At 35.6% G+C, this 23230-nt stretch overlaps 1 protein-coding gene across 1 annotated transcript; it reads left to right on the top strand.

Moving 5' to 3' along the window:
• Positions 1-517: 517 nt before the first annotated feature.
• LOC137392110 (uncharacterized) lies at positions 518-22886 on the top strand. The gene is made up of 17 exons (XM_068078738.1): positions 518-599; positions 1324-1591; positions 2295-2480; positions 2777-2987; positions 4032-4164; positions 5779-5952; positions 7097-7180; positions 9665-9796; positions 12121-12230; positions 15553-15773; positions 17165-17254; positions 17539-17671; positions 18622-18752; positions 19199-19408; positions 20261-20480; positions 21042-21145; positions 22356-22886. The coding sequence occupies exons 2-17, from the start codon at positions 1340-1342 to the stop codon at positions 22479-22481; spliced, it is 2517 nt and encodes an 838-aa protein (XP_067934839.1). The 5' UTR covers positions 518-599; positions 1324-1339; the 3' UTR covers positions 22482-22886.
• Positions 22887-23230: the final 344 nt, after the last annotated feature.

The raw sequence follows: 23230 nt of genomic DNA, 5'->3' as shown, positions 1-23230 counted from the left end.
ACAAGCTATAATGACTAAACAATATCCGTGTAATTTGCTAACTCACATCATATAGATTTTGTGTTAGTAGTTCAAATAAAACTCATAATAAAAGGAGAGGTTTGTAGCAAATAATCTTTTAGTTACATCGATATGTATGCTCGCCCACACGCCCAATATGAAACTTTTTACACTTGCAAATCAAAACAACTTGTGTTGCAAAACTAATTTGAAAAAAATATACGAGGTGTGTCTACATCAATACTGTTTATACACACCTCTTAACAGAAGATGAGTGAAAGAAATTAAAATCTGAAGAAGGTCGCACGAGTCATAATCTAGGAAACGCGTTTTGCAAGCGTGTTTTCATTGTTTTTATTTTTTGTCAAACGAACGAATTCACTGTAAAATTAAATGTTGCGAAATATTTTTGTTTTTTTTTTAAATTTTATAAAACAAACAACTAAAATATGTTTGCTTTTAATACAAAGAATTCTCGTGTGACTCGTTTGCGCGATTTAGTGCTGTTATCCGGTGGAAAAATGGCACTTTGTACATTTCCATTTAGGCTTAAGAGTTCGGACCTTTAACAGATCGTGTTTATGTGCTTTAGTGACCATGTGAGTATTCTATCATTTTAAACAGTATTGTTGCACAAGCCTACTTTCATGTTAGTTGTAGTCACATAATTTTATATTCAGGGCCTCTGTAGAATGACTACTAATTGTCTGCAAGACGGGCAAGCCTTAGCGCAGGATATGTTTTATAGCATGATTTACCGAATGCGAGCATCGTTTTAATATGGCATAACTTGGTAGGTAAGAAAGTACTTGTGAAAAGTTTTCATAAATTTATACCGAATAGTTTTATGCATTTTACGAATTGGGATTTGATATACAATCGAAAATTTGAGACCTAGGTCAGTGCAATAACAATAAAACATCACTGTTTCGTATGATACCATTTTTGTTTAAAGCTGTGATTGCTGCTGGATGTGCACGTATCAGTTAATAAAATCATTTATGCATCTTGATGTACATAAAGTCGATACCAATTTAAACCCGACATGCGTATTGTGATGGCGTTGTTCTACCAACTTTTAAGGGAACTGCATCATAATGTAACGTTTTACACGACCCCAATAAAGCATACGGAACTGTAGTTGTTCGCTTTAGTATTAGACTGCATGGACAGGTGTATCCGTTTACATTGCTACTCTTTGCTATAAAAACATTAAGCTTAATGCTATAAAATTCAGCTTTTTATATTGCCACATGCAAATTTGTTTTTGGAATTAGGAAATTTTCAGTTGGTTCATAAAGATGCACAATTTGTCTGTTTTAGTGACACGTCTGTAGTGATGGATGCTTCCACTTCATTTTCCGGTGGCGGAGATTGCACAGATAATAGCAATGGAGATACAGCAATGGACTCTGTGTCGCACACTTCTTCAGTTTGTGGTCTGACTAGTATAGTTAGCGTTGTGGTCAAACGAAAATTGGATAACACATATTTGTTGAGAGATTATGAAGGAAAAGGCCTATGGTTGCCATGTACCGATATAAAAAATGGTGAAACTTCTATCACTGCTGCACAACGACTAGGTTTTGAGGTATGTTTTCCAAGACTGTTATAGCACTTGTGGGATGATCGCATGTTAGCAATAAAAATCTAGTTCATCATGTCAATATGATATTCGTTTGGTGCAATGTAAAGAAGATATTTAATTTATCATAAATAGCACCCAAGATCAAACTTTCAACACCCTTTTTGGTGCAGAAGACTGAAGAAAATACTGAATAATATATTGAGCAACTTGTATGGTAAAAATCACCTACAATGAGGGACAGAAGTCTGGGAACGCTCTAGAACAAAATCCCCAGACTTTTGTCCATCACCATACATGTTCATACTTTACCATACACTATGTTCAGCATAATAAATGTGAAGCAGGCTCAAAAGTTCCTCTTCGTTTTCATTAAACGTGTAAGGTGTGGAATCTTTTTTACCGAAATTATGAATTGTCACACTCCTTTATCGTATGAAAGCTTTCGTACTAAACTATTATCTCCATGTAATAGTGAATCTGTACTTGTGAGGTTACATTATCAGCTATTAGTTTTGTAAATCGTGCAAATACCTTTTATGGTGAAAATCTGTTTCTGTATGCTTGTGTATTACTATAATGTAAAATAAGTTTGCAAGAGCTGAGTCAGTTATTGCTCACCATAATCATGCTGTAATGCATAACTTTTATTCATACCGTTATTTTTCAATTTTCAGCTTAGCAATATCTGACATCCTGATTATTGCAGCTCTTTGGTGTAAGGGTGAAGGTCAGTGGTATAGTAAAAGTGTCTTTGGGAAAAAGTCGAATGCTAGACCGAGATATTAACCACGTCTCTTTTTCTCTCTCATTCTGCGATGGAGAAGAGAGCGAGGATTCTCCTGCGGGACAAACATGGCTGTCTCTTGAGCGCATCAAGCAAATGGCTCAACGGGTTTGTTATTTTCAACTCTGTTTGCACTCTAATTGCCTTTACACAGGAAAACTATATTAAACTTTAGTTCTCGCTTTTTCAAAGAAATTAAATTTATCTCAGACTTCTTATTTATACACCTGGTTATTACAAAATCTAGTTGACTATGTAAGACTTTACTGCAGTTCTGTTGGAAGGAAGAGTCAATAATACAACAATGAGACCTGTCAATTACCCAGAGTTCAGTTTTACATTTGGAATTGGTTAGTGCAAATCTAGCTTCCTGCATTTGTCTACATTAGTGCCATTCTCAACAGGGAAGGTCAGATACACCAGACCTGTATGGCTTGGAGGCTGTAACCTACATAGAAGCAGTTGATGCCGGCAATTTAGCTGATGTTTCTACTCTAACTGATAACAAGTACATCTTCACGGACAATGATTTAGCGGTGGACACTTCGGCACAGCATAAGTTCCCTTCTGCCTCATACAATATGCTACTCAAGTCTGCACGGTTTGGAATGAAAGGTTTGTTTTTGTTCTGGTGTTACATTTTATTGCAATTTAGTACAATGGTATTGATGACTGCCATGTGGCGATGTTGGCACTGCTTGTAGTGTAACTGCCTTCAACCAGAAGAAGTCGACCCTTGATAGCAAATAATATTTTCAAAATTAGGTTTGTTTCTTATGTGGTGAGGTTTGGAAATAGTCAAAGAGATTTATGGAATTTGATTAAAGTACTGTTTTAAACTTGAATAGTTAAAGATGTTCTGTTTAAAGATTGTGCGGCAAAGACAATGTGCAGATTTTTAGAAACAACGAGTTTTTGGTTGTCTGATTTATATTAAGATGAAATTCAGGCTTACCTCGCTTTGCCTGCCAGTTGCGCGTTGAGATCTTCAGGTGCTGGCTGCTATGACTGTCTTTGCAGTTGTTTTTAGAAGCACAGTGCAAAATTAAAAAAATTATTCTCTTGTTATGTTTTTATTACAAGTGAACTTGTTTGGTAAATTATACCTGCGTGTTTTGTGTAAGATTTAACTTGGACTTCGGAAGTATTATGTTTAGTGCAAGTTTTGTTGACTTTTAGATGGTTTGGGATGTTTACAATAATGACTTAACATTTTACAATAATGACTTAACATTTTATACTAATGACTTAACATAGCTTGAAACAATTACGACAAGACACACCAACTCTGAATCATCTAGAAATATGCAGCTAAAGACTCTTTATTTTTACTAGCTTGCTAGTCCCGTACAATGTGAGAGACCATCATGAGTAATCTGTATATGGAGAATTGTCCCGTAAGGTGGTTAGGCGCCCGAGTGGTGTAGTGGTAGCATATTCAGCTGTGACAATGATGCCCTGGGTTTGATTTCCGTGCGAGGCATTGTTTTTTGTTAACGCTCTTATCATGGCTTTGGACGGACGCTGTTCTTATTATAGTTAGGAATTTCACTCTGGCAATCAGTACCTGCTACTCTTAAAATCACCGCTTGGTTAGTTATATAAACTGGTCTGTTAATCGCAGTTTGGAACCCACTGATGATGGTGTTTACATTTCAGAACAAGAACTACTTTACAAGGAATATTTAGATATAACCTTTCCTAGTCAATCTCTGAACAACACTCAATTTCACAACCTTATGAAGAGACTTGGTTTCCTAGATATCACAGAGCAGTTGGACAAATTCTTTAGGTGAGTTTTTGAGGCTTGGCCTATTATAGCCCACTCCTAAAATACATTACACGATACTGAGTGCTGAAAGGTCAGCAACATTTATTCATTTATGTAGCTGACATGTTTAAACTTGTTTCTTATGTTTGATTTGTTATGCATAATCAGATGAACATAGAGCATAAACGTGGCAAACAACTTCTATCATTTTAAGATTTTTGGCTGTAATTTAATAAATTTTTGCATTGTTGTATAATATTAACGGTTTTAATGTCAAAATTAGTTTTGAAACAAAGTTTTAGTTAATTCACTTGTATTATGTTATTATGTTATGTCATTTACTGTATTTTATTTACTGTCATTTACTGTATATCACTGCATATAAGCTGATTCTAGAATCGCAAAATTTATTTACAAAACTTAGAGGTCCGGCTTATTTGTGGGTAACTTTGATGGAAAGACAACGAAATGAAATTTTGCTAATTTAATTTTGACAACTACAGCTCGAACCTTTATTAACTCAACTTTGTTTATTAAGAAAAGTAAGACCACAATAATGGTTACCACTATACTTAACTCTTTCGCTACCAAATAAATTTTTATGGACACAAATATTCGGTAAACTAAATATTTGATATTGGCCCATATAGGTTGCCATAACATTTGACTAAATTAATTAGCATAAAATTGTACATCATCTGATACCATAAAAAGACCACAAATGCGTATCAGAATCAAGTGGGACACTTTTTTGTACCCTTCATACTATCCTGGTGAACAAGTTAGTGTGTTCCGAGTCAGACGAGTTATCACTATTACTATAGCTTACGACATTATTATTACTGTTAATAAACTCTCACTGTCACCACTACTATTGCCCAATAGATAATCATCAAAAATTCATTGATTTACAATTTGTGAACCCTACGTAGCTATAAAAACAAAAGCAAAGAAACAAATAGCTATAAAAATGTGGTTTTAAAAAGCAAAACTAAGGTCAGTGTGAGATGAGAGTCAGTGTGAGATGCAAACATGTTTTCCATTGGCTAAGGCAAACAGATTGTTGTTTCCTTTCGAGTAAGCAGAGACACGATAGGCTAGTTATACAACTACTCATCTATCAGAAGCGTTTTCTACTAAGCTTGCAAAAGTCGCTTCGTTTTCGCAACCTTTTGCTCCAACAGATACGTGCGGTGTGTTACGATTTATGAGGTCGGCTTATATGCGAGCTCTTCTAAATCACCTGACTTCAGGGCTGTTTTTCTAGGATCGGCTTATATGTGGATAGGCTTATATGCGAGGATACACGGTACTCCCTTTCTATATTCATTCCTTTTCAGTCCTACCTTGTTGGTTATAATATTCAATTGATAGTGACTGACATCAAGCTTTTACATCTGCATCGCTCTGCAGCGTCGTCATCTTCGCTTTCTATTTCATATCCACTCAGAAGAATTGATCACTTTGAGTGTAGTAAAACTACCGTCTGTCCCGATGCAAGAGGGAGTGCTTTGTTGATGCAATTATTTTATTATTCTGTCCGTAATTGCCTGAACGTAATCTCTTTTAACATGCCGGTAAATATTCCTGCCTACATGTCTAAATAGTTATGATGACATTTTGGTTTTGCTTTAGAGCCTTTGACACAAATCGGCAGGGTTTCCTTACTTGGTTTGACACACTGATCGGGCTGGCATGTCTTGAGCCAACAACTCCTCATGGTGGATCCCCAGCTGAGTTTCGATGCAGATACATTTTCAGATATTATGATGCTGACTGTGATAACCATCTTAACTGGGATGAATTTAGGTGAGTGGCTGTCAACTAGGGTCAGCACTACATACTCTGATTGCATATGATCTGAACGGCACCATAGCGTTGATATATTGGCAGAGTAGCATGATAACGAAGTTTCTTTTCTGGGGTTTAGATTGCAAAATCAAAGCCTTTTTGCATTGTAGTAGTATATTCTTTACACCTGTGCATTTAGTGTAGATAAGGTCTCGCCTGGTGAGCTCCTTTTTTCCTTCCGTATTGGCTCAATTTTTGTTTGTTGATTAAAACTGCTTGTTCAGAGTTTTCATTCCATAAAAACATCTCTTCAGACACAATTCATATGGTTTCTCATGTCAAGGTCAACCGCAACTATTATTATAATTAAGACCTTGTCTAGAGGAGTCGCTGTATTGTTGTTATTCTCATAGTGCTTCTGTTCTACTCCACTCAACTCCACATCCAGACTGAACAACCAATTGATCGATAATCAAATAGCCAATAATTGACTATCAGATTTTAGCTGGTTTCATTGTTACAGGAGTTGTTTTCACAGCTTTTAGCAATCAAAATAGTGACAAGAACATCACTTCCGTCAACAGTTACAGTTCAAGTTGGACAGCCATTATTGCTCCATCTCTTACCGGTTTGCATTGTGACCTTTACAAATAGTACTGCAGTTAAACAAAACTCAGATTTGATTGTAATACATTGCAACTTTAAGATTACTCTAACGATGTTTTGGAACAAATTTTTAGCGATAGCTGAGATGTTCGATTTAAGATTAATGTTTGGTACATGCAGGTAAGTATACTTGATTATGAACCTATGGGTTTGGCTTGTTAGAACAAAACCACAACTGATGCAAGCTGCTTTGTTTTTTCCATCGGAGCGGCTGTTGGGTATAAAACTTACTATTTGGCTAGAGGATGACCTTCAATCAAAGTTGTCCTATGATGCGAGCATTCTCAGGAGAACAATACTTAACGAAAGCAATGAAAACTAGTTATTTAATTTTAGGTATATGATAAAAGACCTGTATGTAATTTTAGGTATATGATAACAGACCTGTATGTAGTTTTAGGTATATGATAAAAGACCTGTATGTAATTTTAGGTATATGATAAAAGACCTGTATGTAACTTTAGGTATATGATAAAAGACATGTATGTAACTTTAGGTATATGATAAAAGACATACATAAGAAGAAAGAGAAGACCATGACTATTGCTGAACTGGATGAAGAAGTGGCCAGCAGTGCCTTGTTAGTATGCTCTCTTTTGGTCTCTAGTTTTTCTCCATACATTAACTTTTTTGCTTCCAAATTGATTTTTTTACCGAGACATAACTACATGTTCATTAGAATCTAATACAGTAGGCCCTCCTACAACATAAATAATCCGTTCCAGAAACATTTACGTTATAGGGAATTTACATTATAAGAACAGTAAAATACATGTAAATTGCCTAATCCGTTCCAAAGTCTTTTCAAACTCACCCATTTGGCCATTCATAAAAGGAAAACTTGACTGAACTCCTTTTTGTATTTGTGGGCTGTACCGTAGCTGCAGTATTATTGGTTTGCATTGACACCTTTTCAACTTTTTATGATTAATCTCACTGGTTTTATAGACCATGATCGCAGTAATTTTACAAGTTGATGGAGGACTGCACATTTTCGGCATTCATTTACAACAATTTGCTTTTTTTTTCTAAACCGCTAAGTTAATTAATAACAAATATTTTGTACGTCTACAATAAGGCAAAACAACAAAATTTTTTTAAATATAGAAATCGGTTCTACCTGCTCGTCGTCTATTTTTATCTAGGAGTCAAGGTTAGGATGAAAGATAACTGTCGACGATACTCCAACTCATGACATTCAGATTGGTAGATCAACTCTGTAACAATTGCACCAATTGATCGTCTTCAAGTATTTTTGAAACATTGCGCAGCTGTCCTGTTCACGATCTACAGTATTACGACGAATTAGAATATCGCGAACGTTACGCATAATAGATATAGCGCTATAAGCATGTCGTTTTTTCCTCCGCAGGTGCAGCCAGATGAACTAGCATTCAAATCGATTTTGAAAACTCGCCCGACTTGACACTTTACGTTATATGGAATTTTTACGTAGGTTGAAGCAAAAACTTCACATAGATTTTTTACGTTATCTGGAATTTATGTTACCGGCATAAGATATATACGTTATAGGAGCGTCGGCTGTATTTGACAAGGGCACATATAAAGTGCCACAACTTTTGAATCCCACAGTTTTTCACATTGGTTGATGCCATAGAAAATGCAACAAATGTATTGCAAAATGGGCTTGGACTTTTCGGCCATTTTTTCTACTACTGTGAGCATGTCTGAATCGGATAAGTTATCAATATTTTTATAGTTCACGGCAAAATGATTACTCTCAGCAGTACTATTGTTCAATAAAAACTCTGCCAAAGATCATTGATCTACAATCGGTGAAACCTCCGTAGCTATAATGCATTTGACACAACTGGTCATTGCTAAAACGAAATTGCGTTGAAAAAATTAGGTTTTTACAAAGCGAAACTAGACTCAGAATGGGCTGTAAGCATATGTTCTATTGGCTCAATGCATGCAGATAATTGTTTCCTTTCGTTCACGTACAAATACGATAGGTTAATTACCCTACAGGATGAAATTATTCGATGGATTTAATAATTTGCGAGTTCGCGTACAGTAAATTCGGCGAATTATTAAAATCCGCGAATAATTAGTTTTATTTTTAACACAAGGAAAAATAACTACTACCTCAAATTAAAAACTAGTCGCTAGGCAGAGTTAGTAAACGTAGCTGAGTTCCAAACTCTTAAAATCATCGCCGGGGCTTTGAGTTAAGCCCATTGCCGATAAATCACACTTCTTTACAAAATGATTCAAGGTTGTCACAAGTTATTCGGAATTCGGCGCGGTATCATCATCAAAAAAATCTTTTCTGCAATTCTTTACTTTGAAAAAACTCATAACTTACCACAATTTGTTGGTTCACCAAAGGCCTCCAAATCAATGAAAATCCTGAAAACTTCTGGATGCAGCCAAAAATTTATAGTTTAGCATGATCGACATGAATTTTTCAGCTAAATAGAAACCTAAACACGTGGTATACGCACGTGAAGGTTTTACTATACTGCTAGCTGCTTTCACATATTAATTTATTCGTGAATCTGTTCATCCGCGAATAATTTAGTCCGCGAATATGCCTGAAAAGACCATTTTTTGCGAGATTTAACTCTGCGAATAATTTCATCCTGTAGGATAGTTAACTATTGATTAATCAGAAGCTTTTTGTGCGAATCCTACTAGAGCTGCACCACGCGGCTCTCAGCCATATGAAAATGTTGTGCTGAGCCACACTATGCAGCTCATGGTATATGTAATATGCATGGCTGCACTGAGTGTGAAATGGATGAATTCTTCAGTCTTTGTGATTGTATGATGAAGTCTGTTGTTCATAAAGTCAGTTTGTTTGTTGATGAAACATACATACAATCATGTAGTTACCTATATTAGTTTGTTTGTTGATGAAACATACATACAATCATGTAGTTACCTATATTAGTTTGTTTGTTGATGAAACATACATACAATCATATAGTTACCTATATTACATATATAATATAACAGCTGGTATCTCAATCAGCTGACTTGGATGCGTGTTGTGGTCCTCTCACAGGGTCAGCGAGTGATTTACCTCTTCTTATTTTAGAAAGTTTGATCCAACAGCAAATGCAAGCAAGCCGTTGAACCTCGGACTTATCACATTCCTCACAACTGTAGGCCAACTAAAGTTTCGGGGTACTTCTGTGCTCTTTAGGTCACCTCGTTCTTTCTTAACAGGGTAGGTCTATGATGGTTGATAGAATGTCTATTTCCCGCTGTCAGTTGTCAGGAATTAAAGTCATTGAACAGTCAATTAAAGCATTACTGTAAAAATCAGAATGAACCCTTTGGCATGCGTGCGTGCCTGTGTGTGTGTGTGGGTGTATGCACACGTTTGAATTGTTTGTGATAGCACAAGTAAAAAATATGTGAAGCTGTCCTTCTGAAATAGTATATTTTTTACGCTGGAACTGTTATGCCAGTGTTTTTGGCATATCTATGGTGAGATAAACTTAGCCAGGAAATTACCGAAACTGACCAAATAAAACAATGTACTATAAAATGTGTATTTGAACCCCGTGTCGCTCTATTTTCCAACCCTTCCCTTATAGTGACTCTTTATTAAAGGTGAGATTCAAATAGAGGATGTCATAGTATTTTTCAAATCGTTCGTCAGAATTATGGTAATATAAATTTACCCCTTTCAAGGGCGAAGCGACTGTTCGCTATATTTTGCACTCTTCTTTGGGCTGAGCGACTCGAACCCTTTTGAATACAAGAAATCTTACTATAACTTACCTCCAACTTGTTGTAGATTTCTAAATAAATGCGCATTGGAAAGCTGAAAAATATCTCTACCAGTTGATATCTATTGCTTGAAACTACCGTAAAACGTCTATTTGCACGCCACCTCTATTTGAACGCCACCTCTATTTGACCGCCACTGTAGATGACGAGTTAAAAAGTAAACCACCGGGGCGCTCAATTAGAGGTTTTACAGTAGCCTACGGTAATCTTATAGCCTACATTGCAATTTGTTGAGAGCTTTGAATTTTTTATTTCTTTTTAAATTTGAAGGCAATGTTTATTTTATAATTACATTTAACGATGTTTCATAAAAGCTCATTGGACTCATTGATCTTTGTTAGAGTTAGCAATCAAAACTGGTTTTTTATGTGCAATAGAGGAGGCGTTATGAGCTTCAGTTCATTGTAAGCCGAGTTTAGATTACCGTCATGATACTATCAGCCCATCAAATAATATGCTATAAATCTGCAAATTTATAAGTTATATAATAATAATAATCTATCAAATGCTACAAATACATGTGTATATTCAAGACCAAGTGCCATAACCAAACCATATTTGTAATACATTCAGAAACAAAAATTAACATTTTTTACACAAAACTAGTTGCATCGTTTGCTCGGCCAATTGCATTCTGATTGTTGCTTTTTGTTGGAACCATTTCATCGTCTTTTTAATGTTGGTTCAGCAGACCTTCTACACTGCCCGCTAAGCAAACTCTTCTTCTGCACTGTCGAACTAGTCGATGTTAGCATCCAAACAATTGTTTTAGCAGAGCAAAACTTATTTGTTGCTATTTAGAATACTTTTGTAACGTAAAACTTGTAAATGATAAACTTTTAGTCGCATGCGCTTAGCGCATTTACAAGTCGACTACAGCATCGTAATTGCTAATACATTTTAAACATGCGTTTAAGTATCAATACCGTGTTAAAAAACTACTATTAGCCTGGCACAGTTATTAATTATTTCTATGGTGTTGCTTTTAAAGTTTTAACTTGAAAACTGTAAAGCTTTGGAGTTATAAAAGGGGCTTAGATACGAACAGCAACAACGAAAGAATTAATCGTTATTGATGTAATTGATTCATTATTAGTACGATTTTGTGGGCACTTTTTACTGATCACTCGCTGGTATGGGTTCATAAAGATCAATAATGCCAAGCAGTGGCGGTCAAATAGAATTGGCGTCCAATTAGAGGGTCATGCACTATTTTTCAACTCTTTTCTTATAGTGACGGTCACATAGAGTTGGAGGTTAAATAGAGGTGGCGTTGAAATACAGGTTTTACGGTATTTTTTTGTGCAATAAAAGGATGCATTATTTCATTTGCACTGGTCATATATGTCATGTCTGGTTGGTTGTCTAGGTTTTGCATGACCAATTTGCACAACACTCAATAGAGAGACAACTCATGAAAACTGGTAATTCACACATTTTAGTTTTACAAAACTATATCAGGTGATCAGCGCTTTTTCACACGCAGCGTGTGGTGTAGTCTTATTGTTGACTGCTTGATAAATGTGCGCACACGTGGGTTTATATGGCCCGTGTACCTTAAAGCCGCATTTGACTAAAAATGTTTTTATGTATAAAAAGAAAGACGCATAAGTAAAGACTGATCAGTATAGATGAACACTCAGCTTGTGTTCTTATAATATTTATTTTAGTAAAACAATCCTGGCTATCTACAAAGACATTTTAGTGTCTCTGTCCTCTTGTTAGCATAACCCGTTGTTATCTCTCTTTTTATAGGCCACGAAGTCCAGGTAGTCCTAAATCTCTCTCACCTCCGAACAAACGTCCAAAGAAGGACATTTCCTCGTTTTATAACAGGACTCTGTCTACACAGATGTCTCAAAACGGTGTGTAATAGTTAGTTAAGGAAACACATGAACAATACAGCTCTTCGGACAGCTTTTCAGCTAATTACAGATACCTAGCTAAGATTGGCTCTGTGTCATAATTTTCAGCTCCTGGAAAAGCATTCATAGTTCATACTGCAGTTTCTGCCTTCATACTGCCTTCATACAAGGCAGTATGAATACTTCATACTGCCTTCACACTTCCTTCATACTGCCTTCACACTGCCTTCACACTGCCTTCACATTGCCTTCACACTGCCTTCACACTGCCTTCACACTGCCTTCATACTGCAATAAGTTTTGATATTGAACTAGCCTCGATAAAAGCTTTTCTGTATCAAAAGCTGTCTGTTTTTATTTTAAAGTAGGTGTGATAGTGGTAAAGTTCATGCAGTTCATACAAGTCATTACTAGATAGTCATCTGTATTCTAATCGGGAGTTATTTCCTCATGGAACTATTTAGTTCAACACGCTTCCCCGCGAATGGTATGCAGGTTAATCATAAACACACATTATTGTCGTTATTGTTATGTAGCTGGCTATGGCTCAGGCAATTAAACCAACATAATGATCTAGGCATCCTATTATAACTTCACAATCTTTTTGAGTGAAGATCTTGTAAAACTTTATTAAAGATAACCTAATAGATAACCTTAAGTTTATAGCAAAAGCAGTTCATATTATAGTGGACCCTGCCATACAATTTTAATTTGTTTCAGTGTTGGCATCATAAGGCGAAAATGTCGTATAGATGGGTATAGAAACCCATAATAATTATCTAATGCAAACACCCCTGGTAAAAAATCATAAATTTTATATATGTACTGTACCTATAAAAATTAATTACAAAATAACATGTTAACCTTATTAACTATAGTTACCTACAATAACTTTAGTGTATTTAGTGGTTATAATTTGCCATGAAATGTAACATTATAATGTACTAAATGTATGTGCAGTACGTACCTTAGGGAGTTCTTACATTCGAAACAGACGTATAACATAAACGTTGAATTTAACCTAAATGAATTTGGCTTTCTAAACACATACTTAAAGCAAAGTTAAGTTTTAGTATGTCTTTACTATTTTTTACTTTGAGATTTCGGCTAATAGCATATCGACATCTTCGTTATTGCCATGTATTTAGCACCCCGACTGCCAAGTATTAATTTCGAGAGAAAGTTTTGTTGATATTGTATTGCGAACAAAATGATGTACGGCGAGGGCAAAAGACATCGTGGTCCACTTCGTAAGGCGAAAAATCGTATAGCAGGGTCATCGTACCCAAGTACCCCGAGTTTAATCATTATAATGTGTAATCATGTCTAAATTCATTTGGAAAGCATTGGATTCATTTCACTAAGCATTGCAAAAAATTCAGGTCTATTGTGTGCTACAGTCTATCAATATGCTTATGATTATATTGTCACTCCAATGGTTCTAAAGTCAAAAAAATATAGTAATACAGTAAATGGCCCCACAAGATAAATAATCTGTTTCAGGAAAATTTTTGTTACAGAGGCTACGTTATGCAAAGCCTAAAATACATGTATATAGTGTAATTTGTTCTAAGATCTTCCCAAACTCACCCCTTTAGAACTTCAAAATGGAAATAACTTTTTAACAATGACTGTGGTGTTACTGGTTTGCATTGACAAGTTTTCTCTTTTTTTATCACTCACACTTGGTTTAGTACGATGATTACAGTAATTCTACATGCAGTTAAGAACAGTGCACACCTTCAATGTCAATTTAAATCAGTTTTGTTGTACTTTTTACTCTCCACAGCAAGGTCTATGCTGCAAAAAAAAAAGAATATTGTACACGCCTAAAATAAAGTAAAAAATGTAATGGATACCCTTATTATAGGTCGTTTTTTCTCTCGTGTGCATCAACAGAGGAAATGATACTTTTAAGGCTAGCTATGGGACTCTCGCTATTCAAAATGAATTTGAGAACTTGCACCAATTCGATGCTTCATGTTATATAGAATTTCTTATGTAATATGAAGCAAAAACTTCACATAAATGCTTTACATTCATTGGAATTTACTTAAAAAAAGGTTTATATTATAGGGTCATCTACTGTACTCTAGTTTAGAGTTGGCTTGTATAAAGCATGTGCAAAACATCGATCTCCAAAACAACACATACAGATTATTGAATTTCTACTGCACTAAAAATATAAAAATACAGTGAAACATGGATAACTCGCCCTCGGATATAGCGAACACATGGTTAACTCGAATGGATTTGCTTGGTCCGTTCCCACGCAATGATAAATGGCTCTATATAACTCGAACTCAACACTGTTAATTCGAACTGTTTTTTGCCCAACGGCTACCGAAACGGTTGCAATCGCTTTAGAAAATCACTTTATTCCAAGCCATAGAGATAAACCTCAACTTTTCTTAATTCATAAGCGTCGTTATTACCTCCATCGGCAAAATATTTTTGTCAACGACTTTTCTAAAGATTTGGTGAAATTTGATTTATACTGCTATACGATGAATATCACGGGCTAGCCGGGTCACGCGCGCAAGGATTTTCGCCACGCACATTTAAAACAAAAACAGCATGTTGTTTTTGTTTTGTATTTGCATGGCGAAAATCATTCCGACGTTGATTCCGTGTTGAATCAACGTCGGAATGTTGAATGTTTAAAACGTCTTAAAAATTGTTGTAATTAAACGTCTATGTTGTCTTAGCTAAAAAAAACTATTCATCGTTTGACCTAAACACAGAATACGTGTGTACATTCAATAAGTATCCATTCAAAAAGCGTGAGTGATATATACAATGTACCGTAAAAACTCGTAAAACTTTTAATTGAACTGCCTCGGAGTGTTGCTCTTAACGAATCCCAGGTAAAGTAAGGTAATCTTTGCATAAACTTCAAGAAAAATCGGCAAAATTGATCGTGGGTAAAACGCTCAAAAGAAAATGATGTCTTTTCTTTTGAGCATTTCAGCAACGATCAAGTTTTGCCAATGTCAATCTAAAAAACGTCCTGGCAATAACATCACCTCAAACAACAAACCAATCTCAAGTGATAGAAAAATCTCTATACTTTTTGATAAAAACGTTTTAAACATTACATTAGAAGCATTTAATTTGAAACAAGCCATTTGTGCTTTTGATTTATATTATAGTTTGTATATGTACATGTATCTACTAATAAGTAAGTAAATACATGGACTTGTGACAGTGCTCTGATAACTTGAACGCTCTGATAATTCGAACACTTTTGCTCGGTCCCTTGAAGTTTGAGTTATCCGAGTTTCACTGTACATCATTTTGTGTGAACTCGCATTGTTTTCAGATCTACTACAAACAGCCAACAGTGACCAGGGTTATCTCAGTGAGAGGCCGTATGAATTAGCGACTCACACTGTGAAAGTGCGTCGCTCAGGGGCGCTCATGGATGTCAAAGCGCTCTGGGATCTCAAAGATACCGACGCTTTTAGCTCTATGACCGGGCAAGATCTGGAGGAGGAAAAGCTTAGATTCAGTCGTTTTGCATCCATAGACTCATTCAACAAGGTAGGGCAACTCTTGTAACATTGACTGATCACACTTGCCTATACCTGCTTTAGCTCTTCGATCATGTTAATGTCATTTAGTCGTGACATGTGATGAAGGCAACTCGTGGCAACCTTTACAGTAAGGGTTAAGATATTTAATAGGTAGTGTACTGTGTATGCCACACAGTATATATTGATTAGGTAGTGTATATCATACAGTGTATGTTGATTAGGTAATGTACAGTAAACGTTCTTACAACATAAATAATCCATTCCAAGAACGCTTTCGTTACAGAGATTCATACAGTGTATGTTGATTAGGTAATGTACAGTAAACGTTCTTACAACATAAATAATCCATTCCAAGAACGCTTTCGTTACAGAGATTCATACAGTGTATGTTGATTAGGTAATGTACAGTAAACGTTCTTACAACATAAATAATCCATTCCAAGAACGCTTTCGTTACAGAGATTCATACAGTGTATGTTGATTAGGTAATGTACAGTAAATGTTCTTACAACATAAATAATCCATTCCAAGAACGCTTTCGTTACAGAGATTTTGTGTTATGCAAACAGTAATATACACATAAATCGCCTAATCCGTTCAAAGATTGTCTCAAACTCCCTCCTTTGGCTTTTCATATAGGAAAAAACTAAACCTATCCTTTTAATTTAGTAACTGTGGTATTTAATTTAATAACTATGCAATGTAATAACTGTAGTATTATTGGTTTGTATCGGCAAATTTTTTCTCATCACTTTCACTTGGTTTAGGGTTAATGATTATGATTATGGTAATTTTATGTTAAGTTAAAGAGAGCGCAGACCTTCAATTTAAATTTAAATCCTTTGTTCTCTTTTTTCTAAACAGCTGGTGGTCTCTGGTGGGAAAAACAGCTAAAGCAATATTGTGTATGTCGAAAATAAAGTGAAACAAAAAATATATTTACTGTTGTCAGAGCATTGTCCGTCTGTCCGGCCGTCCTTTTTTCAATTTCTTTCCAAAGCCTGTGTTAGAGGTTAGCATCAAGTATTGATTGCAATGAAAATTTTTAGGTTAACTATGAGACTCTCGTTCAAATTGAATTTGAGAACTTGCACCGACTTGGCGCCCTACGTTTTGTCGACTTTCTTACATATGAAACGAAACTTTACATACATTCTCTATGGTCAGCGGAGTGTACATTATAGGAGGTTTGGGGTTTGGATGTTTTTGGGGCATTTGCTGTATATGTAGTGATATGAACACCTGTCGAGTTGCCTCATATTTTCATTACTTAACTTTGCTTTCTGTTGTCTTCCCATAATAAAATCATATCTTTATTCATTGAATTTTTATGCTTCTCTGCTTGTGTTTATAATTATCCTGAGTTCTCTAGCTACTTTCCGGGCTTACGGCTTGTAGGGGTCGCATGCCAACGAAATGCTCTCCGGCTTGAAATACTTTGAAATGGCCATAAAGAAGAAACCTGGAGCAGATAGCTTGCAGGAAAAGGTAATTTGCAGCCAATTACATTCTGCGCTAGTTCGGTGTTAGCAAAAGCATATGGCAAAGCACATTTCGAAAAGTTTTTGTTTCATAAAATATATTACTTTTTCTTGCTGTTAGCTTATTACGTTGTTGGGTTATCAAATATTGTTTGCCATGCCTCACCCTTGGTATTTACATGTTCAGCTTTGTGTTTTCTAGAGTCCCAAATATTTTTTTCATGCCGGTGGATGGTCAAAAAATATCCTCTGTGCCCGTTGTACAGTGATTGTGTGATGGTAACATTGTAGAAAGCCTTTGATTGGGGAGAGGTGGACATGACAGCTTTTGCCAAGTGCCTGCTCGCTATGTGCGAACAGGTCAAAGACTTGCTAAGAACAGAGTCCAGACTGCTCAGACTCCGATCTCCTGTCTATATATTAGGTATCATATTGGCCCATTATGCCCATTCACTTTAGTATTGTCAGGGTACACTGTCATTTCCTGTATACGCACCAGGTTTCATAAGTGAGCCATTACAACCACTCACTCATACATTACTTCTGCAATGTGAACCCTTAATCTGTACTCACTCTTACATCGTCAGGGGAAGTGTCTAGTTATCTATTTAGCTTCTGGCCATATAGGTTAACTAGACGAGTCGCCGTTTTAGAGCATCGAGTTTTATTACTGGCCAATGTTTTAGTGGCTACCTCGGCTGAATAGGCGTGTCCAATTTCTCCTTTTGATGCTTTATGAAGAACCTTCATTTTTCCACAGAGTTTGTATATTAGCCAATGCCATTACCTGCTCAGAGTTGTTTTAATGTGCTGCTTTTATTTTTATTGGACACTGATAGAAATTATCGCGATGAAAATTATCATTTCTTATAATCTTCCAAAAATGCCCTTGTCACCAGCAAAATCAATAAATGGCGTAGACTTGTACTTGCAGCGCGTACACGTCAGAAGTATGGGCCTGCGTAGCTTCTTCAGAAGCAAGCTTGTACCTTTCACCTTGCAGCTGAACTGATTGACAGTTCTAGTCACCATCTACTGGATTTCAAATTTGTGCTTTTATTGTCTTACATTTATATCTACTCGATGGACTTATTAACAACTTTATACTTTCAAGTACAGTTTCTCTACTAACTCGCCTTTGCTTTCGATTGACTTCTCAGCCCTCGAGATATTAAACACAACCAATTATGCTTTTGCTCCTTTGCGTTTTTAGCCTAAGGTTCGCCATCCATTATGTGCATTTATAAAACATCTACACACATTCACCATCTGTGGAATGTCATAAGAAGCTATGTTTATAGCAGCTCATATACCTTGTGACTCTTCGTAACATTTAAATTTAGCGCAGAGCTTTATGTTTGGAAATTGTTTCAGGAGACATTCACGGCAACTACCATGATTTGGTGTGCTTTGAGAAGGTGCTGTGGAGGATGGGGCCTCTCGTCACTCCCTCCTCTTTCCTATTTCTCGGTGACTACGTAGATCGAGGCAGTTATGGAGTTGAGGTTTGTCCTCTTTCATGATTTTACTACAATGAAAATAGTTTTTTCTCATCAAAATTTTCTATTTGTTTAAATAAAAAATTTTTTCTAGTAGATAAAATAATTACTCAGTATTCTAGATTGCTTGAGATTGTTTTTGTTGTTCTTTGCTGATCTTCTATTGGCTTAAAATATAAAACAAATAAAAAGGTTCTACTTGGAGAGGTTTTATGTAGAAAGTAATTTATCTGCGGCGCTTTCCAGCCGAATTACTTTAGCCAAATCATTGCTGCAATAAGGTCTCGTCTCTGAATGAATTGCATGTAGTCTAAAGCAATGCAAGAACTTCCATGTATTAATCAGGTTTGCCGAAGTTGATATTATAATAGATACTTGACATATTTTTTTAGATGTTTATAAATTGTAAGGGTTAATTGTAAGTGTATAATGTATTATCTCTGATTGTTTAGGTCGTGGCATACCTTCTCTCCCAGAAGGTTCTCGCGCCCAGCAAGTTCTTTCTCCTCCGAGGAAATCATGAGCTTAGATCTGTACAAGAGAATTTTAACTTTAAACGAGAATGTTGTGAAAAGTTTGGGGAACAGGTGGGGCTGCGAGTTTGGGACACCATCAATGAGTGTTTTGATGTCATGCCGGTTGCTGCCGTTATCGACAGTAAGGTAAATCACGACCATTTTACGCTAGCAATAGAGTTGAGCAAAATCTACCTTTGCAAAATTTTCTAAGTTACACCTTACATCAGCTACTTTTGTTAATTGTTATTGCTGTAGTTAATAATCGTTATTGCTGTATTTAATAATTGTTATTGCTGTATTTAATAATCGTTATTGTTGTATGTAATAATCGTTATCGCTGTATTTAATAATCGTTATTGCTGTATTTAATAATTGTTATTGCTGTATTTAATTATTGTTATTGCTGTATTTAATAATCGTTATTGTTGTATTTAATAATCGTTATCGCTGTATTTAATAATCGTTATTGCTGTATTTAATTATTGTTATTGCTGTATTAAATAATTGTTATTGCTGTATTTAATTATTGTTATTGCTGTATTTAATAATGAATTTAACTACATTTAATTACCTGGTGCTTGCCTGGCAGTGGTTTCACGTATTGGTAACTGTGTCCACGTACATGTATGCTAAGAATATATTATATGCTATTTACAAGGCGGACTTCTTAATTCAAAACAATGAAACACTTCCATTTGTTACAATAAATTTGTTTTCATATGCATATATGTGTAAGTACATGTCACAGCAATAAAGTCTTGAAGATATTCAATGCACTTTGTTATTTAACAAGGAATTGTCTTACCAACCTAAAAGAGTATGCAGCCTTAAACGCGTGGTAGTTCTAATAGGTTTTTTATGAAAAATTATGGAATGGTATATTTAAAAAGAAATCCACTTGCTCTGGGCAAATTTGTAAATTTAGATAAAATCAATATTTTACTGTAGGTTTCACGTGTGCATGGCACAAAAATGGCTACTGATCTTATGTTGTAGATATTCTGTGTGCACGGTGGAATCCCGTCTATGTCACACTCTGACGGCACCCTGACAGCAATAGATGACATACCTGTGCCCTTGGCTGATCCAGAGTTTGAAAGTCCCCTTGCCTGGGAGATTATGTGGAGTGACCCAGTAAACAACTCATATCAGTTCAATGAAGAAGAGGAACGGGATATGAAAGCTAACAAGGGCTTTGTTTTCAACTCACGCAGAGGTGAATAACATTGAAGAATGTTTGGTACTTCATTTAGGGTCTAGCTTAGGTTTTTAGATAGTATATTGTTTTTCAAGTTGGCCCAAGTTGGCATCCGCCCATAGCTTATTTAATCTAGCAACCCTTTAGTAAAACAAGTTCTAGGATATTAGCTTAATAAGCCGAGAGTTGTCTTCACCATATCTGTCGGTCTGTAACTGCTCTAGTATAAATCATATCATATATTGAGTATGCGTGAATGTAGCTCCTTATTTCCTAAATTATATTTTCTTTTAAATGAGAGGCCAAATGCTTCTAATCCTACTATCTTCTATGGTTAGTTTGAATCATTCTATGGCATTTTAAACCTCGTGATAATCCCGCTATACTCTGTCTCATTATCATTCTATGGCATTTTAAGTCTTATGATAATCCCACTATACTCTGTCTCATGATCATTCTATAGTATTTTAAACCTCGTGATAATCCCACTATTCTCTCTGTCATGTCACTCATGTATACTGACTCACTCATGACATGTTTTATTCATGTCAACGGACTGATAAATATTGTACCATTTAGGTACGGCTTACTTCTGGAATGTCGAAGCATTGATGGGATTTTTAACAAGGAATGGACTCTCACATGTCATACGCGCCCATGAAGTACAACAAAGTGGTTTTCAAGTATGTATTTTTACCTCATAATTTGACATGTTTGCATTCGCTAGATAATAGACTGCACACACTCTGATCACATAGCATGGATTAGCTGTTTGGTGTATGTTGGGCTATGGGGCAATATACTGAGATAACTGATAACATATCTGATCACATATCATGGATCAGCTGTTTGGTGTATGTTGGGCTATGGGGCAATATACTGAGATAACTGACACAAATAAAAGCAGTTTTTACTTCAGTTACCTCAGCACTGGTAAAAAGAATATCATGTATATGGTATATGTTAAAATATATGATATATAATTGATATATTAAAAATATATCAATTATATACAGGGCTGTCTTATTATTTATGTTGGAGATGTTTCCTTTTTATATTTGAGCTCACACTTGTAACAGCAATGTTGCTAAGCGTTCATTTCTTGTATTCAAGTGAATATTCAAAGCTAGGTTTATGTTTTATTTAAGTTCCTGCATTCTGGCTGGTTGGTTAAAGCACCAGTGACAATGTACCGGTATACATCATTTGAGGGACTGTTACCAGCGGCTCCCGCACTGATAATAGAGCTTGTTCAATGTCATATAGCAACAGAGTCATAGAAATATTTTCTTTTATGTGTATGAAGCAGTCATAGGTGTTTGTCAAGTTGTGGCAAGTTGAAAGTACTGCTGCACGGTCTTTTAGTAAAGAGCTAAAAATTATACAGGACGTACATATATAAAATTGTACAAAATATATTAAAGGTTATACAAAAATTATATGTTCATATGAGGTAGTGAGTACTTTACTTCATATTTATTTGATTGTCTACCACAAATATAATAAGGCATATATGCATACATTTAAAGGCATAGTGAATCATTTATGACCTTCTATCGGGGAAACTGCTTTCTATATCATTGCGCAAGACAAGTAAGGAATGATCCATAGCAGATATCTTATTCTAGATAGCTTTTTATGGCTCATAAAGGTCTGTATCCATTTTCATCATATAAACAAGTACATGTCGTTTAAATCGTTAAATCGTATGGTATGACTGTAGTAGTGGTTAGCGGTTGTTGGTGGTTATGACTGTAGTAGTGGTTAGCGGTTGTTGGTGGTTATGACTGTAGTAGTGGTTAGCGGTTGTTGGTGGTTATGACTGTAGTAGTGGTTAGCGGTTGTTGGTGGTTTGTCAATGCTTTTGTTTTTACTCAATGAGGATTGTTGCAGGTGCAGCAGAGAGGTAAATTGCTCACAGTTTTCTCATCCTCAGGCTATTGTGGTGGCAGCAATGATGCAGCATGCGTGTTGGCTGACAGCAATAAACTCCGTCTCATACGATTGGACACCACATAGTACTCAGAAATCTGCATATAGTGCTACTAAAAGCTCAATTTCATCTCATTATATATAAATTAATTATAAACAATACAATAGCGTTATAAGTGTGGTGGATTTTAGAACCAATTAGACTTCTTGTACCCATGAATAAATTGCATTAATGTTTTTACAATCAACGATACGGTATGCATCCTACATTTATAAATTTCATTATTTGTACATATTATATGCGCATTCGATTTAGCAGCTAACTTTAGACGTTATGTATTTGTATTTTGCATATTGTAGTATCTTGTTTCTGTGTACAAAATAGTTGCTTTCTTTTACTATGTACATATTTTTATAAAGTTGGCATAAACCTTCCATTCTTATTGTACATCGAAGTTTGTCATTTCATAAACAGCAAGTCTTGCTTATGCATCAATTGCTTGCAGATGATGTTCCCGAGCTTCGCTATGTATATGATACCACTTTAGGGACTTTCAATGTTATTTTACTTTTCACTGATAGATATTATACATCAGCTCAGGTAGTAACATTTCACAAGTTGTGTAGAGGGCTACATTGGCTAAAGAATACTCAAGTGTGTTTACAGAGTTTGTGTAACTAAGAGCTACAAAACTATGATGAGGTTTTTGGCTAATCAGAAAAGACTGGTTTGACACTATTCATTACATTTGCCAGATAAATGAAAGCTGCAGTGGAATTCTATCATTCCCGCTAGCAGCTTGTGAGTCATAATTTCTAGGACACAAATTTGAAAT

This window comes from Watersipora subatra, chromosome 1, assembly GCF_963576615.1.
Source record: "Watersipora subatra chromosome 1, tzWatSuba1.1, whole genome shotgun sequence".
NCBI lineage: Eukaryota > Metazoa > Bryozoa > Gymnolaemata > Cheilostomatida > Watersiporidae > Watersipora > Watersipora subatra.
This window is presented reverse-complemented; position numbering and strand designations above follow the sequence as displayed.

Coding starts and splice junctions, on each gene's coding strand:
- LOC137392110 (XM_068078738.1), top strand. CDS start 1,340: ATGGATGCTTCCACTTCATTTTCCGGTGGCGGAGATTGCACAGATAAT. Junction 2,481..2,776: donor TCAAGCAAATGGCTCAACGG/GTTTGTTATTTT, acceptor CATTCTCAACAG/GGAAGGTCAGATACACCAGA. Junction 17,255..17,538: donor CAGATAGCTTGCAGGAAAAG/GTAATTTGCAGC, acceptor GTAACATTGTAG/AAAGCCTTTGATTGGGGAGA.